Consider the following 18,262-nt stretch of genomic DNA (forward strand, 5'->3'; position numbering starts at 1 on the left):
CTGCTACGACGTTGGAGTCGCCCTGTAAATCTCCATTGCATAGAGTTGCCTCATATTCGTTTAGCATACTTGTAGCCTAACAGTGTACTCATAACTTTGGTGTTTATGTGTCTTGTTACCAGCAATCTTACCACTGGTAATCCAAAGAACCTGTGTATCTGTTGCTTTAATAAATTGCACTATTCATTAATCCAGCCGTGATCGTTCTCATTGAACACAACCGGCCTGTGCATCTGCCAAATTAGTTACTAACAACAAATACTCTGATGAGTGATAAACTCTACAACCCTTAGAAAATAAACTGTTGACTAAGTCTGAGACTAAGACTGGACTTAGCTGCACCTAGACTCCTCTTGGAGAAGGAGTTTAGAAAGCAAGGGGGTCCTGTCTGAACCTCGTGACTCAATGGTAATATCTCCCCCTAGCCACTCCTCAGACTCCTACCATTAACGCAACAGTGATCCAGCTTGTACAATGGACACCACCGCTACAACCATGAGCAGCGGGTGGGAACATTAATTGCTGCAACCAGCCACCAGGACAATCCAGAAAGACCCTAATGCAAACACACTGTTGGTTTTATCAAGAACCTTCATTTGAACCAAAAAAAGTCTGTACGTGAGTCATTTCTTCTGAGCAGCAGGAACTCGGGCAGCCAGGGCTCAGCGCTGGGCCAACTTTCTGTGACAGCACCAGTGCAAGACACCAGAGACCACGGCACCCCAGCTGACCCTTGCACTGAGCCCCACCTTGCCTCTCCAGAGCAGGGTGATGCAACGCAGGCGAAGGAGGTTTGAATTTGTGAGAGCAGCAATGAGAAGGAAAGCACCACAACAGCAAAGCACACCGGCTAGAGACAGTTATCAGTGGAGAGAGACTACTCCACCAGAGGCTTTCCCAAATGAAAAAAAACCAGGTGGTTCAAACAGAGAAGTTGCCCTCTACAGTCTGGACACAAATGTCCAGACACCTCATGACACCTGGGGGCAACCCAGGTCTCCAGCAAAAAGCAAATCACCAGAATCAAACGAGACAGGGACTGATCTCCTACCCTCCCCACCCAAAGGCATAACCCATACAGGCACAGCTTGTAAACATCTGTTGAAGAAAAGTATAATCATAAAAATCAGCCCCCATTTGTCCTGATTTTCTCCACGGATCAAATTAAGAGCTAGCCAATTGATCCCTGAGTATCCCAGCTACCCCCAGCAGCAGGCTGCCTTCCTGGCTGTCCCCATAACCAGAGCACCAGGACGGTCTGGCCAGCCCAGATGTGAATTATTTCAAAAGCAAGAAGGGTTGCCTTGCATTAGGCTTTGGCCTTGTCCACGTGTACTGCCTGGTTTCATTTCCTTACAGTAGCTAAAATATCTAAGCCACTTGTTAGCTAGAGCGTGCAATGCTGCAGGTGTGAACTTCTGCCTCCAGTCTGTGGACACCAGAGGCAGAGGCAAGAAGAGGGCATGGCACCTGACACCAGCCATCCCCTTAGCCAGGTACAAGTGGGATGGAGCACTGCACCAGGACAGGAACAGGGCACTTGATTTTCATTTCATTGTTTCTATTTAAAGGCTAGAAACTTTCAGGAACTTTCTTGATGCAAAACCTGTGAAAGGAGGCTTCAAGAGAGACTGAGCATCAAAGAAAGAAAAGGTCAGCCAAGCAAAGCCATGTGAATTGGCAGAGGCACACAAACCCCTAGAGAGCTGTGAGAGGCACAAAAGCAGAAGGATAAGAAGCCAGGTGGGGAACACCCCCACAGCCACAAAGCATTTCCTGTTTCTTTCCCTACACCACCAGCCTGGTCCTTGGCACTACCAGTTGCCTATCAGTCACTTAACTCATTTGCTGGAAGAATCTGGCTCCTCGGATACCTTTAGTGCCTGTTTGTTCTGTTTGATAGAGACGGATTCTTTCCAAGTAGTTAAATTCATTTAAATTGCTACATGACTTATTTATCTTGCCCAGCTTTTTTATCCTATTTAGTTAATTGATCTATTGATTTCCTAGTTAATTAGTTCTTTAGCCAATTGCCTGTTTAGCAAGTATCCTGCTAACAGAGCCCCTACCCTCCTAGTACGTTTATTAACCATATCAAAATGAGTTCCTTCTCTCCAGCTACTGCAGTGAATGCTCCCCTTTCCCATCACAACCTTACTCCATTCCATTGGTGTGCTATCTCCTTTCTCTTCCTCCCTGCAGACTTGTTAGTGACAGTAACCGCAAATGCAGCCAAAGCAGAGTGCTCTCTATGGCAGCGAGAAGCCAGCCAAGAACTGTAAACAAGGGCTAGGGGGAACGAGGTACTTGGGTCCTCAGTCAGCTTGCAGAAAGGAGTTGTGTCCTACAGAATGACATTGGCACTCCCCCCGGCACACTCTTCAGCCCTTATTTTTGCAAAATGTGAGCACTTTCCCAGGGCAAATCGATGTTTTACACAAGACTGCAAGAAAACATGCCATTAAAGAAGCAGTACTGATGAACCAGTGGAGGTCTAAGAAAATAAGCAAGGTTAAATAATATCTCTCTTTAGAACCACTACCAAGCTTGTAGACCTACAAGCCTATCCTCAGATCCAAGTATCTCAAATTTCTCAAGCACGCACCCTGCCCCCAGCATCAATCTATTAATCTTCTTCTATACACACAGATGTAAAAGATACCCCACCTTACTGTTAGAACCATGCACCCTTAGACACATGCTAGAGACTGGTCAGCAAATTTTTCTAAAAAAATAGATCTTCAAATAGTTATTCAGCAACTTTGGGCCACTGGCCACACATGCCAAAGGGATACTACTCAATACAGACCAGTTCTGACAGATTAGATTGAGGATATCCCATTTCCTTCATTTTGGGAAGAGACCAAGGATTGATCAATAGTAAGAGCAACCAAGTCACAATTCCATCCTTGCTCCCAGTTACCACTTACAACATAAGAAAAGACAAACCCAGAACAAGAACTAATTACAGCTTGTCCAGCCAGTACATGATGCCTGCAAGCAGCTGAAAACAAAATGCATTCAGGCAACCCCACTAACAAGAAGGTTAGAATGTCATCCCTGCCTATATACAGCACCGAACCATTAAATGCGTAAACAAAAACACAGAAGAAAAATAGGCTCCCGATCCAGTTACCCTTGAAGATAACGGGGACTGCAATTAGAGCTGTTCAGTTTAGAAACTCCAGAAAAAAGACTCCTGCACTATTCACATGGAGAACATCTTTTGCACTGTTTAGCAGCTAGATCAATGCTGTATTTTGAGTTAACTTTAGCCTCAAAAACTGCAACAATTTTGCTCTCCCTGTAATTGAAGTTTTCTAAGCTGGCATCTCCATTCAGAGGGGATGGTAACAGATTAAAAGTGTCACCCACAGCTGCAAGGCTGATCTGCATGGAGAACAGAAGCACTATAACAACATAGTCGTAAATACACTTAGTCCAAAATAAGAGCAGCCACCCAGAGAGTTATTACTGCTATATTACAGCTGTACAATCATACTGTGACCCTCCTCCCTGTGCAGATAACCCTGGCATCACACAGGTTACATACATGGTTTTGCTGGTAAATGACTTCATATCACAATAATATAACACCATCATAAAAATACACACGGAAGGGAAAGATGAAAAAAATTGAGAGGTCAAAATGGGCAGAGGAAGAAGGATTTCAGCAGCCAGATATGTCTGCTAAAAACAGATTCATTCAGAAACAACAAACTGTCCCACATCCGACTCGTGGTTTAACGCAGAGGAATCGAGATGCAGCAAGCAGCACAACAGAGCACAGCAGCAAGGGGAGAAAGCGAGACCCAAGAGCAGAAAGAGGTAGCAACAGCTTTCACACAAGCAGCAAGAACATACTTCAAAACACGTGCAAAATGAACTAGCGGAAATGGTTAAAAGCTTGCTTCACATCTTGCCTTTGAAGAGGATGGCCAAGCTCCTGCTGCTGCTTTGAGAAACTTCAAACCTTGTTACACAGCAGCACCCATGGACTCCTCACATGATGCAGATGACAAAATTCTAGGCCTATAATTCTCAGCTTTGGGATGAGGAAAGGAAACTGCCTTTTGGGTTCTGGAGTACAAAAGCTATGCTTCAGTCCCTTATCTCTCCCCCACTCACACCCCCAGTCTTCATCTGCTTATAGAGCCTCCTCCCCCTCTTCCTGGGTGAGGAGGTGCTCACACTTTGCATTCCAATGCCGCAACAGGTCTTTCATCCAACAAATCCAGGCCTATTTGGTATTTTACTGTCCCCCTCCATTCTCTCATCAGCACAGGCCACTATTATCTCCTCTTCTCTCTGTATACCTACACTTGAAAATTTCTCCCCCCACAAAAGGACAAACATGAAGTGTAACAGTAATATGAAAGAAAGGGGCAAACACTTTCTGAGAAGTTCCTAGAGCAGCAACAATCTCTGTTGTGGGTCTCGCTGATCCAGAATGGGTGACTTACTAACCCTGCTAACATAGTGCTTGTAGTGGGTGACTCTCTGTTAAAAGGCACTGAGGCACCCATCTGCTGACCTGACAGGCAGTCGCGAGAGGTTTGCTGTCTTCTGGGAGCTAAGATCCAAGACATCACTGAGAGGGTGCCACACCTTGTCAAAAGCGCTGATTACTATCCTCTGCTACTCTTCCATGTGGGCACAAATGACGCTGCAAGCCAGAGTCTGGGCCAAACTAATGAAGACTATAAAGCCCTGGGAAAGCAACTGAAAAATACTGGTGCCCAAGTTACCTTCTCCATATTACCTGTTGGAGAAAAATGGGCAACTAGAAATAGGCAAATAATACAAATCAACTCCTGTTTACATGGCTGGTGTCAACATGAGGGTTTTGGCTTTTACAACAAAAGGATGTTCTTCAACAATTATAGGCTGCTAGGGAGGGATGGACTCCATCTGTCGGGAAGGGGCAAGGGAATCTTTGGCAGCAGGCTGGCAAACTTGGTGAGGAGGGTTTTAAACTGAGGAACTCGGGGGGAGTGGAAGAAACTGGCAATGCTAATGCCATCTCATCCAATGAGGGAATAAGACAGGACAACCTGAGAAGTGATAAAGGTGCCATGTCGGCCTCATGCAATGGCAACCAGGAGACCAACCACCTCAAGGGTGTGCATGCCTATAGTGGGTCCTTGTATGCCCCTCCGGGGAAACCTGTATGCTCAAGCACCTTTCTGAACACCAATGCACCCAGCATGGGGAATAAACTGGAGGAACTAGAGGTCTATGCGCGGTCACAGAGCCATGATTTCATGGCAATCACAGAGACATGGTGGGATAGCTCACATGACTGGAATAGGGTCATGGATGGCTACAGGCTTTTCAGGAAAGACAGACCAGCAAGGTGAGGTGGGGGAGTTGCTCTTTATGTGAGGGAGCAACTGGAATGTATCGAGCTCTGCCTTGGAGTGGAAGGAGAACAAGTTGAGAGCTTGTGGGTAAAAATTAAGGGACAGCCAAATATGGGCAACACTGTTGTGGGTGTCTGCTACAGGCCACCTGATGAAGAAGAGGAAGTTGATGAAGCCTTCTACAGACAGCTGGAAGTAGCCTCGCAATCGCAGGGCCTGGTCCACATGGGGGACTTCAACCACCCTGACAGTTGCTGGAAAAGCAATATGGCAAGCCATGCACAATCCGGAAGGTTCCTGAAGAGCATGGAGGACAACTTTTTGATGCAGGTGGTGGAGGAACCAACAAGGTGAGACGTGCTGCTCGACCTTATCCTAACAAATAAAGAAGGGCTGGTTGAGGATGTGAGAGTTGGGGGTATCCTTGGCTGCAGTGACCATGAGATGGTCAAGTTTAGGATGCTGTGAAGTAGAAGCAGGGCAACGAGTCAGGTTACAACCTTAGAGGGCCAAATTTGGCCACTTCAAAGACCTGCTTGGAGGAATCCCATGGGCTAGGGCTCTGGAAGGATGGGGTGGTCCAAGAGTGCTGGTCAATATTCAAGGACCACTTCCTCTGAGCTCAAGATTGGTGCATCTCTAGGAGGAAGAAGTCAGGCAGAGAAGCCAGGAGACCTGCATGGACGACCAAAGAGCTTCTAGTGAAACTCAAATGGAAGACAGAGGTTTCCAGTATGTGATAAAAGGGACTGGCCACTTGGGAGGAATATAGGAATGTTGTCGGGTATGCAGAGATGCAACGAGGAAGGCCAAGGCCCACTTGGAATGAAATCTGGTGAGGGATGTCAAAGATAACAAGAAGGGCTTCTTTAAATACATCAGCAGTAGAAGGAAGACTGGGGATGCAGTGGGCCCACTGCTGAACAAGGAAGGGGCCCTGGTGATGCAGGATGCAGAGAAGGTGGAGTAACTGAATGCCCTCTTTGCTTTGGTCTTTACTGCTAAGGCTGGCCCTCAGGCATCTCAGCCCACAGAGAGAGAGAGAGATAAAATTCTGGAGAAAGGAATTCCCATTGGCTGAGAAGGATTGGGTCAGAGATCACCTATGCAAACTGGATCCTCCCAAATCCATGGGCCCCAATGGGATGTACTTGTGAGTGCTGAAAAGGCTGGAGGATGTTCTTGCTGAACCACTCTCCATCACCTTTGAAAGGTCAGGAGAGGTGTCTCATGACTGGAGGAAAGCAAATGTCACTCCAATAATCAACAAGGGCAAGAAGGAGGACCTGGGGAACTATAGGCCAGTCAGCCTCACCTCCATCCCTGGAAAGGTAATGGAGCCGTTCATCCTGGAGGTCATCTCCAGGCATGTAGAGGACAAGAAGGTTATCAGACACAGTCAACATGGATTCACCAAGGGAAGATCATGCTTGACCAAGCTGATAGCCTTCTACGATGGCGTGACTGGCTGGGTCGACAAAGGGAGAGCAGTGGATGTTGTCTATCTCGACTTCAGCATGTCTTTTGACACTGTCTCCCATAGCATCCTCATAGACAAGCTTAGGACGTGTGGGCTGGATGAGTGGTCAGCGAGATGGATAGAGGACTGGCTCAACAACAGAACTCAGTGGGTCATGATCAATGGGGCAGAGTTTGGTTGGAGGCCCATAACTAGCGGTGTTCCCCAGGGGTCTGTGCTGGGTCCAGTCCTGTTCAACATATTCATCAATGACCTGGATGATGGGAGAGAGCGTACCCTCAGCAAGTTTGCTGATGACACCAAGCTGGGAGGAGTGTCTGATACACAGGAAGGCTGGGCTGCCATTCAGCAAGACCTGAACAGGCTGGAGAGCTGGGCTGAGGGGAACCTAGCAAAATTCAACCAGAGCAAGTGCAAGGTCCTGCACCTGGGGAGGAACAACCCCATGCACCAGTACAGGCTGGGGGCTGACCTACTAGAAAGCAGCTCTGTTGAGAAGGACCTGGGAGTGCTGGTGGACAACAAGTTGACCATGAGCCAGCACTGTACCCTTGTGCCCAAGAAGGCCAACGATATCCTGGGCTGCATTAAAAGGAGTGTGGCCAGCAGATCAAGAGAGGTTATCCTCCCCCTCTGCTCTGCCATAGTGAGACCACATTTGGAGTACTGTGTCCAGTTCTGGGCTCCCAGTTAAAGAAGGATGTGGAGCTGCTTGAGCAAGTCCAGTGGAGAGCTACCAAGATGATGAGGGGACTGGAGCATCTCCCTTATGAGGAAAGGCTGAGAGACCTGGGTTTGTTTAGTTTGGAGAAGAGAAGACTGAGCAGGGATTTCATCAATACCTATAAATATCTAAAGAGTGGGTGTCAGGACAATGGGACTAGACTCTTTTCAATAGTGCCCAATGACAGGACAAGGGGCAACGGGCACAAGTGGGAACACAGGAAGTTCCACCTCAATATGAGAAAAAACTTCTTTCCTGTGAGGGTGCCAGAGCAGTGGAACAGGCTGCTCAGGGATGGTGTGGAGTTTCCTTCCCTGGATACATTCAAAACCCACCTGGACGTGTTCCTATGCCCCCTGCTCTAGGTGTACCTGGTGAAGCAGGGGGGTTGGACGAGGTGATCTGCAGAGGTCCCTTCCAACCCCTACCATTCTGTGATTCTGCATTGCTAGACATGGTTTCATACCACTGTTTCAAAGGCTATTGAAGGCCAAAGAAAATTATCAGAGGGACAGCCTCATACCCAGAAAGATCTCTGAAAGAGTCAAGGAGAGTTTAACTGATTAAGCGATGCCTTGCATTAAAACATATTTTCTGCCATGCTCTGCAATGAGGTCCTGGTCCCTCTGACCCACCCACCAGCCCTGGTTAATGCTTTATCTAGATGTCTGCAACATCACTGGGCAGAAAAGAAGCATTGTTCTTTTCAAATAAACTTGCTTCATTCTTCATAGCCATCTCTGGGGCCAGTACAACCCACTTCTTGACACAGCTTGGTTTGCTGAGCAGCATTAGCTGAGCTGTGGTGCCATTCCTGCCTCACTCTCCCAAAGCACACCAGCAAGCACACAGCTGGCCCTCCTGAACTTAAAAAGAGGCTTTGAGCCAAGCCAAAAATCAAATTACCTTGAGCTTGCTGTAAATTACAGGCAGGCTAATGCAGGTTTGCTAGCACGTGCTAGCAAAATTAGCAAAATTAGGTTACTGCTAATTTAACTGCAGTAACCTCAGATTTGCCAACTGTCCCCCATCACAAGGAAGGATGACTCTATCCTACGGCCACCAGCTAAGGACTGGAGAAATTGGATGGAAAGCTCTATTCTTTCCAAACTGATTTGAAAGAACTCCCAGCAGCAGATGAACTCAGAGGCCCCGTGAATGTTGTTATTTCAGGCTGTCATTCAGTTCCCAGGGGAGGTATGCAGCTCTGCCACACTTGGCCCATTTGGCACACGTTCATCAGACCTACCTGGGAGTTCACAAGACGAATTGTTGTCTTTTGCCCCACATCTTCTTGAAACCCCTTGATAGGAGCTCCATTGAATCGCAAGACTGCATCATGGCTGTCTGAAAGCAAAAGAGAGAGAAAACTGGTGAGCTAACACTTTTTTGAGTAACAGAAGAGATGTGTAATAGGTCATCTGCTGCTGTTTCTAATATGATCTGGCTAGTCCCTGGAGACTTTCCACGTAATGACTAGAACTACCATGCCAGGTTCTGCGGAAGAAGTTGTTAGTCTAACCTGATGATTAATACACTTTTAAAAAATAATTTTTCAAAACTATAGTCTGCTGGCCAGCGGAGAGCACAGCCCTCACATTTCCTCTGCACAGAGGAGTGTGGCGTCTCCCTCCCTCTCCCTCTTCTTCCTTCCAAACACTTCACCAGGAGATAAGACTGATATACAATTAATTTACCATGTGGCTGGCTGCAAACTAAGAAACTAGGAAATAACAGTGAGCCAGCAACCCTTCTTGCAGCCTGGATGTTGACCAGCCTGAGAAACATGTATAATAACCACAATGGAAAAAACAAAACTGGCTTCAGCCTGCCAGCATACCTCCCACATTACAGAAATAAAACCACTGCTGTGCATTTAACAGGCACGGCTTGTTACATGCCTTGGGATTCACTACATTTTCCTCTGCTGGCATAATCTCTTAAGATAGCACAGCATTCCTCCAGCACCCTCCTCTGCCTCAGCACAGTCAGCCAGGCTACTGTAAAGGCACGGAGCCAGGTGGCTGCTGTGACACAGAGGGCATGTGTGCCCATCACCCTGGAACCCCGACTTCTCCATAGCTACTGGCTAGATTTGGATAGGAAGCCTTTTATGTGATCAGGTGTTCAGCTGCAGGAGCAGGACCAGCTTCTCTGCCTTTGCGCTGAGGTCACAAGACCACAGCTTACACCAGCTGCAGCTGGGGAACTGCTGAGTCCCCAGCCAGGGCAGAAGTACTCGCCTGGTCCAGAACTGGGTCATTTTGAGATCATTTTCTTGAAAACAGGGGTGTTCTCAGAAGCAATGCTGGAGGATCAGCAATTGTTGGCAGTGAAGACTAGTTTCTCAGCTACTTTATTCTCATGGACAAAGGGATCTTGATTAGAGCCTTCTAAAACAACACACAAAACCCAGAAAGGTGGTGTTTCTGAAAAAAACGCGTCCCCACTGAGAAGCAGCTCTGTAGTTACCACTACAGACCCTTAACTCCACGTCCTACCTTGCACCAATGGAGTACAGGGTTATAATTTGCCCACATGATTTCAGCCAGACACCAAGAGTTATTATGCCCTAAATTGGCTTTTAAAAAGAGTTTAATGAATGCACAGGCAGGGTAGCTGGGGCTCTGAAGCGCTCTGCCTCCAGGTGGTTGTGCTGCACTTGGTATTTCCCATATCAGATTTTTCACTGGCAATTCATAACCTACAATAACACCAAGAGCCCAGTAAGATATGAGCTGCTTGTTTACAAGTTTCTCCCCATTCTGCTCTGCCAGCCTCCCTTACATTGACTAATTGCTCATTTGGTATCTTAATGTGATTATACAGAACAAATATTTCCTGGCCATTCAAGGAATAATAATTCGGCAATCTGTCATGCTTATCTAAGCAAATGCCTCATTTTAAGCCTGTCATATGTAATACCTTTTTGGCACCTTCCTCCAAAAAAACCATTGCTTTTCCTGCATGGAAATATGTCAGGTCAAAACTGGAGGAAAAACCCCTGTACATAAATACACTGAATACTCTTGAATCCTTTGATATTGACCCTGCCCAGCTCAAGGCTGCAAGTGTCCAAAACTCTTCAAAATCTACTAGCAGAGATGACTGCTTGAGCAAAAAGGTTAAAGTCTGTGAGCCTGGTGCAAGGAATGCAAGCCAAGGACAGGAGCAGGGGCTAACGGCATTTACCTTGGGGCACATTACATAGTGACCTTTCCAACATCCATCCCTTGTGGTCTGGAACAAACTGGTGCTTCAGTTTAGGTGACAGGCTCAGAGACCGGCTGTAGGAACAGTGAAATGGCTTTCCACATTTGATGTCCTTTCAGCTGTGCCGCAGCCGGAGCACAGCCCATTGCACTCCTTGGCTGCTCTAACACCAAATCCAGCGCTTGCATGGACTACATGACAACACATTGTAAACACCAGCCTCAGCTCTTGAGAGGGTCGCCTTACAGAGGAGTGAGCAGTTTTATCAGTATGCTGGAGTCTAACAGAGACACCCTTGGGCACAAACCAGCTCTGTCAGAGAAGTGTTCAACAGAAGGTCACTTCTGCAAAAACCTTTAGCTACTGAACTTCGAGAGGCACCTAAATAAGCCAAGACAGGTACTCAAAGTACTCAGAGTTGGCTTCCCAAGTCTTGACCTACCTAGCTTCAAATACTTGTAAGAGGCAGAAGCAATTATATCAACCAACTCCCACCTGCAATTTTTACCAGGAGGCAATGCTATCCTGGTTAAAACCACCACCACTACCTCTTTCATCACATTTTTCATAGCATTTTAACACACTTCAGACTGTTCAACTTCAACTGTTCAGCTGCGCTCACCTGCCCTGTGGAGCACACACGAGTTTGGGGGCAAACTTTTGAACAACTACCAAAACAAAAGCCTGACCTTCCCACGAGCATCTGGGAACTACAATTCTGAAGGCTTTGCCCAGGTTGTTCATGGATAGATTATTAAAGGACTGTCTATCTACTTATTTCAGAGGATAAAGGCTACTTCCAGCTTAGTGCAGGCCAAAGGGACCTGATCCAACAGACAGCTTACAAACACACTGAAGTCTGCAAACAATTTCCACTGGAGAGAACACCCACAGGCTTTAAAACTTCTCCTGCAGCAGAACTGCAGTTCAGCAAAGTATGAATCTTAACTAAGCTTCAAACAACAATTAATGAAGAAATTTGAGGGAACTACAGGTACAGGAGGATTTTATGCCAAGAACAAAACCTGAGTTGATGGCTGGAGAGCTGGTTTCCCCTGCATGCTGCTTTCTTAAAGACACAAAATACTCCGGTATCAAAACATGCTGCTTTGTAATTCACCAGCTCAACACAACCCTTCCACTCCCTTGAGGATTGCCTGTTTTGGTCTGCCCAAGGTCGAAAGCTCACAGGCACTATGATCCGGGGCACCTTAAGGAGCCTACACTGTGTGGTGTGTACGCTCAGAGACAGAGTATCTTATCGTTACTCCCACCTCATCCTAGGCTGTAACATTCACTAACTTTAGAAGAAGTTTAAGGATAACATTTCAACTTATTTTAAACACCTTTGCGACCACATCAGAGACTTACTGGTAAGAGCATGACAGTAGGTTACTTCTATTCAGCATAAGTTATAAAACAATGTTATTTGACTTCATGCTAATAGAAAAATACCAACCTATCTCTTTTCCCAAATGAGATGATTTCAGAGACCCTGCTGAGGACACAACAGCACAGCGACCCAGGCGGCCCACTGTTTCATTGAGGCTTTTCCCTGGTAGGTATTGCTGCCATTCAGGGCTATCAAAAGGACCATCCGATCCCTGTATCATGGTCACATTCACCCTGTCCCGTAGCTGGCAGAGCAGCTTCTCTGGACTGAGTTTAACAGCGTTCCTCTTTCCGTTGTAAGTCACGTTGTACTTGTTCATGGACAGGTAGTTTTTTCTGACCTTCTGCAGCCTGGGTATGAGATTTCTGGATGAACTGTCCTTATCCCATACCTTCACAGAGTCTGCTGCTTTCTTGGACTTTTCGGCTGTTACAGGGGTGCTACCTTTTACTTTGTTGATGTTGCTAAACCAAGTTTTGGGTAACTGACCCAATTCACTGGCTGCTCCACGGAAAAGGCCCTGTGATTTAAGTGGGTTCCATTTTTCTGAATTCCTGAAATCCTGAAAATCATCACTCTCAGTCTTGAAAGGAACGTAGTAGCTTCTTCTTGTCTCTCTCCACAGGCAAACTGTCAGAGCTACCAGTATCACCACAAGAACACACATTAATTTTTTCAACACATTGATGTGAACCATAGTGTACGGTGCATCCAGATGAGACACTGAACACCAGGCAGGAAGTTGGTCCTGGGAGAAAGGAACACATCTCAGTCAGGGTCACACGCACAGGCATGTGTCTATATATAAGTATCAGTGTGTGGGCAATGGGAGGGGAGAGGGAGAGCAGAGGGGCAATTTTAAAATTTCAGGTCATTTAAAGATCTCATTTCAAAGTCCACCACCTCAAACGGAGACTTGAGCTGGCTATTAGATATCACATGCTATGTAATGGTGATCTGAGGCCACAGCCATTCAAACCGTTCTTCTATTCCCCTCCACAAGTGACAGTCAAGTTTAACACAGCCAGCATCATACCAGCAGCAGGGTAAGTCTCCACTTTGCTTTCCTTCACCTCCCATCTCAGCCAGCCAATATTCAAATCCCACCACTACCATTTCCAGAACTGAGCTTCTACTTGACCATAGGCATGAACACTAAAGAAGCACATAATGAGGATATAACGGGGGGGGGGGGGGGGGAAGCTGTAGGTTCATGGTACTGACACACTTGGTGACTTCACAGGAAACTTCTGGAAACCTGCAGTGGGCTGAGTGCATTCCCAACATGAAATCTCACTATAGAGCTGCAGGGAGCCAATTAATCCACAGTAGGGTCTGAGGCATGTTTGGGTTCATAAATGCATTTTGATAAGCATTACTCAAGATAAGTTATCGCTGGAGAAAGCAAAGCCCGACTCTGTTGTACAGCACTGCCCGTTCTCTTTTGCGATACCTCACGTTAGCAGACACTCCAGCCCCCATCACATTATAGAAGGGGGCAATTCAATAGAAGGAGTGCCTAAAGGGCAGCTCAACCTACACAGCACAAGGGGCTGGTGTAGGAAACATATACTGAGGCACGAACACCTCATGACCAGCATATGGGACTACAGAAGCCAGGAGGGCAGCTGCTCATTTCCCTATGTGGTTGCTCCGGGATGTGTCGAAGAACATGGGAGCAGTATAGAGACAGCAGGTGTCCCAGTGAGCCTCAGGAGACAAACACATACAGATCACTACCCGTCCTAGAGAGGCACTAGTAACAACTCCCTCCTTGAGCAACTTGCTGAAAGCAAGCAGTGCTAAGCTGCAGCATTGAGAAGTTACTGAGCTACCAACATACTACCTGTCAATAAGGCAGCAGCTCTCCAACTCAAGTCATTTTTGGCTTTTGGCAGATTTTCTTCTGAGGGTTTAAGCAGGATATCCCAAAACACAACAGTTCTGTGATGCACTGAAGAGTTCAAGAAGCACCTGCAAAAAAAGAGGGGGGGAGAAAAACCCCTGTTATGGAAGAACCTTGTGGTTCTGGGGATGAGCAAGTATTTCCTCAGATAAGCCTTGCAGACCCACAAAAGCTGTTACCCAGGCCTGGAAGGGTCAGCAGCAAACACATTAAACACCACATAAGCCTTTTAAACACTTAAATGCCCACTCAAAATGGGCACCTTCCCTCCTAGCCTGGAGTCTACTCTCAGCTAAAGCAGGAACTGGTTTGCAGGCTGCCTGCTCTATGCTCCCACCAGACTGGCAGTAGATAGACCTATAAAAGAGTCAAGGAAAAATCCCAAAGTTGTTCATCAACACAATAAACAGGGGAAAGGAAAGCAAAAGCCAGCTTTTCCTAGGGAAATATCTTACTGCCTATTCTTGGGTGATTCCTGCCCTCTTCCTCAAATGCAGTGGCAGAGAAGACTCTCTGCTTTTTTGGAGCAAGTAAGCCACATGAGAAGTTGCTTTATAACATATATCTTAATCCACAGGTCTTCACAAAATAGACAAATGTATTTTAGACTTTACAGCTTCACCCTACCAAGGAAATATGCAGTGAGAGAAAGGGAAATTTCAGCGTATTATACAATTCAAGAAGTAGCCTGCCTTGCAGGAACTTTGAGTCAGTACAATGCCACATAAGCTAAATTACAAATGCTACCCTTTACAGGATTAAATACTAAATTTTTAAAGCATCCTAATACTGACTACTTATATTTTCTTTTAACTCTAATAAGGAACTCAACTTGATTTCTTACAGAGCACCCCACAATCAAAAAGCAGACATTGTTCTACCTCCAGTTCTTAAACAACAACAACAAAAAGATTCAAGAAGCACAAGTAATTCTAGCTTTTATTTAAATAATTTCCCTGCCTTGACAGACCATCTCACTATTCATTTGCTTGAAAAGCAAGTTCTAGAAACACATGCTGAAGTCTTTTTGGCCCGTATGGTTTCACAGAGGTACAGCAGTCAGGGGAACACGAGCTCTCAGGAGGGAATGCAGGACATCGCTGCGCTCTCTTCTGCAAGGAGTTAACACAAGGTTCCCCATGGTGTTTACTGCCCTCTTCTGCTGTGGTCTCTGCAAGACACACTCACACCTGCCCCTCCCCGTCCCCTCTGCAGCTAGAGACACAGGGGGCCAGCCTGCTCAGTGTCTGCCTGGTGCCCTGAGGAACAGAGCACCATGTGAGGGCAGGAGGCTGCAAAAGCCACTTGCTAAAGGGGAAAGCACCGCTGAGTCAACCTCTACGTTGTCAGAGGCTCTGTGGGCAAACCACACTTGGACAGCAATGTTTTCCAAATTGAGAGAAAGAGAGAAACACCGAAATAAGAGTTGTCCCGTGTCATCTTAGTACAAAACTGAGACATCTCCCTCCAACCACACTTTGTGCAGCCCCCAACCTGACTTTATTCACGCTGTACTTTTTTACACAGGATGAGGGTCTGGCTTCCAGAAAGCTCAACCATGATCATCTGCACAGGCAGGACAGAGCCTCCACGCCACAGGAGATGTCCCAGACGCCCTGCAATGCAGAGCTCTTTGCTCCAGGCCCTGGAGTGCTCTGCCACGCTTTTGACTTCAGAAGCCTCTCCTGCCAGGTTTCCAAGTGTAGGTGATAGCAGGCACATCTCAGTACTATCAGCTTCTGTTTCCCATGGCTATGATAATCTAGATGAGTGGCAGGTTCATCGTGATAGAACAGCCTTACAGCTTATTGCATGGTACTGCTGGGACACTCTTCCCAATGCCACAAAGCAAAGGTTGCCCAACAAGTCACAACCACCTCCTCTCCTCCCCAGGCCACACAAAGGAACCTGGAAAATTCACCTTCAGCACTCAGCACAATGTGATTCCCGCCTTTGATGACTGTGCATCCTGCTGCAATGTGAACAGTTATTTTGCTTTGATTTTTAAGTTGGCAAAGTAGGTTCTGCAAGCGAGGCCATTTTAGCAGAGCCATAACATTTCAATGTACCTTTTGTTCACCATGGATTCACTCCACTTCAGCTAAACTATTACTACTACTTCTCATGATATGATTATATTTTATTTGCACAAGTAGTGTCCTAACATGAGGTCCCTCTCAAGCATTCCACCACTGAACCTTTTCTGTAGAGAGGGGAGGCAGCTGCTCTTCCCAGCCAGGTAGGATAGCCCACAAGTGGTACTCCATTTCCACACCTTTAAATGAGCCACTTGTACATGCTTCTGTATCACAGCAGTCAGTACAGATGTGCTCTTCTGTAGGTGACAGAAACTTATCACCTACGCAAAGCACAAGGGGTCAGCTATGAGTACTAACAAAGAAAGGACAAAAAAATTCCCCCAAACTTATAAAAATATTTAAACAAATAGCTGCTGCCTTCTTGAAGCCTAGCGCCTGACGCGGCCATGGGGTGCAGCGCTGGCTGGCTAGCAGGCAGGCTAAGCCCACACAGCAAGTCCTCTGGGGGTAAATTAGTCCTGTGCAGAGCACAAGTGAGTGATGCAGTATCTTCAAAGCAGTCAGGGAATTATATACTGTCCACACACTCTTATACTTAACCTTTATTGTCCGAGTATCTCACTGGACTCAGGTCTTAACCATCAAAGTACAGAACAGTGTGAAAGTCTTGCCGCCTCTCGTGCCCCAGATGCTGCTGTCCACCCAGGAGCTGCAACCAGTAGTACCCTGGCAGAGAACGTTCAGCAATCCCCACTTCCACAACCCACAGCAGATTTACCCAAAAGCTGCTAACAACGGCGTCTTCACCTCATTAAACAAAAAGCCTATCAAGCCTTTACCCGTCTCCTATAGTGACCAACAGAAGACACACAGAGAAACCACATAAGTATGGACAAACTTATGAATATATTTCTCTTCCAGTAAATGCACACAGCTTCCAAAAAGCTGTCATCAGCTGTACCAATGCCCATCCTCTGCACAATTGCTTAATTGCTTCTTGAAACCACTCACACTTCCCAAAAAACCTAAGGCAATGAATTCTGCAATTGCACACCACAGAGACATCCCCTCCTCTCTCTGCTTCACACCAGCAAACGCACCAACAGTAATCCTTCTGCCTTCATTCTCTGCACACCGTCCATGGTTACCCCACCTCTTGCAGCACCCTCCTTTCCCCACTCGTTGCTCTTCCAGGATGAATCCTGCTTGTTCCAATCCCTCCCTCCACAGCAGCTTTTCCTTACCTCTGACTCTCTTGGTCAACTTCCCCAGCACCATCTGCAGCCTGTGAACATCCCTCGAGGCAGGCACACCAGGACATCCCAGCTGCACACACTCAGGCCACGTGGGCCAGCGGCACAACATAGCAACGGGACTGCCTTGTTTTCCTTCCGAAACTTCCTCCACTTCTATCTCCCTTTGTGACCACTTCTAAGGTGTGAGCTCTAGGCTGTCAGTAACAACTTCAGGATATTTTGCAAGCAGCACTGACTCACTGAGAGTTGTCCCCAGCACAGGGCAGGAATAAAATACGACTAAAAAGCATTATCTTAACCCTGCTAGCAGAGGCTTCCTTTGCCATTGCGCTACCCATCCACCCAGGATCGTCAGATCCCTCTGTGGCTGCTCAGTGTTCTCTCTGGTTCTGGCAGCCTTCTGAAGACAAAGCCAGCCAAGCCTATAACCTAGCCCTTCCTCCTCTCCTTTGCAGATCCATTATCGTCGCTCAATGGCAGAGATCTTGGAGCAAATCCCTGTGGGACTTCTGTGATGTTGTGAAACCTGACTACTTGGTTACCTGCAACCTACTGCCTACTCCCCTAAGCAGTCACTAACCAGGACAGGAACCTTCTCATCCCATGACAGCTTAGGGTTTTTTGTGGTTTGTTTTGGGTTTTGTGTTTTTGGGTTTTTTTTTTCGCCTGAGGGCTCCTCACCAAGCAATCTCACCAAAACCTTGAAAATTCAAGCAGGCTGTTTCCCTCGCTCCAGGTTCAGTAACTTCTGAGAATGAGTGAAGAGGAAACAGGCAGATAGATTTGAAATGTGACTCTTCTGCAAACAGATGAGACTTTGCCATTAATTCTTACATATTCTACAGGTGTTATTTATTTTTATTATGCTTACTGGTCTCAAGCAGTGGA

General features: G+C 46.7%; 1 protein-coding gene across 12 annotated transcripts in view; it reads right to left on the reverse strand.

Moving 5' to 3' along the window:
• The window catches only part of ST6GAL1 (ST6 beta-galactoside alpha-2,6-sialyltransferase 1), an 86,845-nt gene that overhangs the window by 42,602 nt on the left and 25,981 nt on the right, over nucleotides 1-18,262 (reverse strand). For 7 of the 12 annotated variants that reach the window (XM_075099319.1, XM_075099313.1, XM_075099315.1 and 4 more), the window contains 3 exons: nucleotides 14,020-14,147; nucleotides 12,240-12,921; nucleotides 8,817-8,914 (listed from right to left, as the gene is read on the reverse strand). In XM_075099319.1, the coding sequence (XP_074955420.1) occupies nucleotides 8,817-8,914; nucleotides 12,240-12,870 (729 nt within the window). In that variant the 5' untranslated portion in view covers nucleotides 12,871-12,921; nucleotides 14,020-14,147. Of the gene's footprint in view, nucleotides 1-7,923; nucleotides 8,103-8,816; nucleotides 8,915-12,239; nucleotides 12,922-14,019; nucleotides 14,148-18,262 lie in introns of those variants that run through there. The other 5 variants (XM_075099321.1, XM_075099320.1, XM_075099323.1 and 2 more) reach the window with 2 other exon arrangements.

This window comes from Phalacrocorax aristotelis, chromosome 7 (genome assembly GCF_949628215.1).
Source record: "Phalacrocorax aristotelis chromosome 7, bGulAri2.1, whole genome shotgun sequence".
In the NCBI taxonomy this organism is placed as follows: Eukaryota; Metazoa; Chordata; class Aves; order Suliformes; family Phalacrocoracidae; genus Phalacrocorax; species Phalacrocorax aristotelis.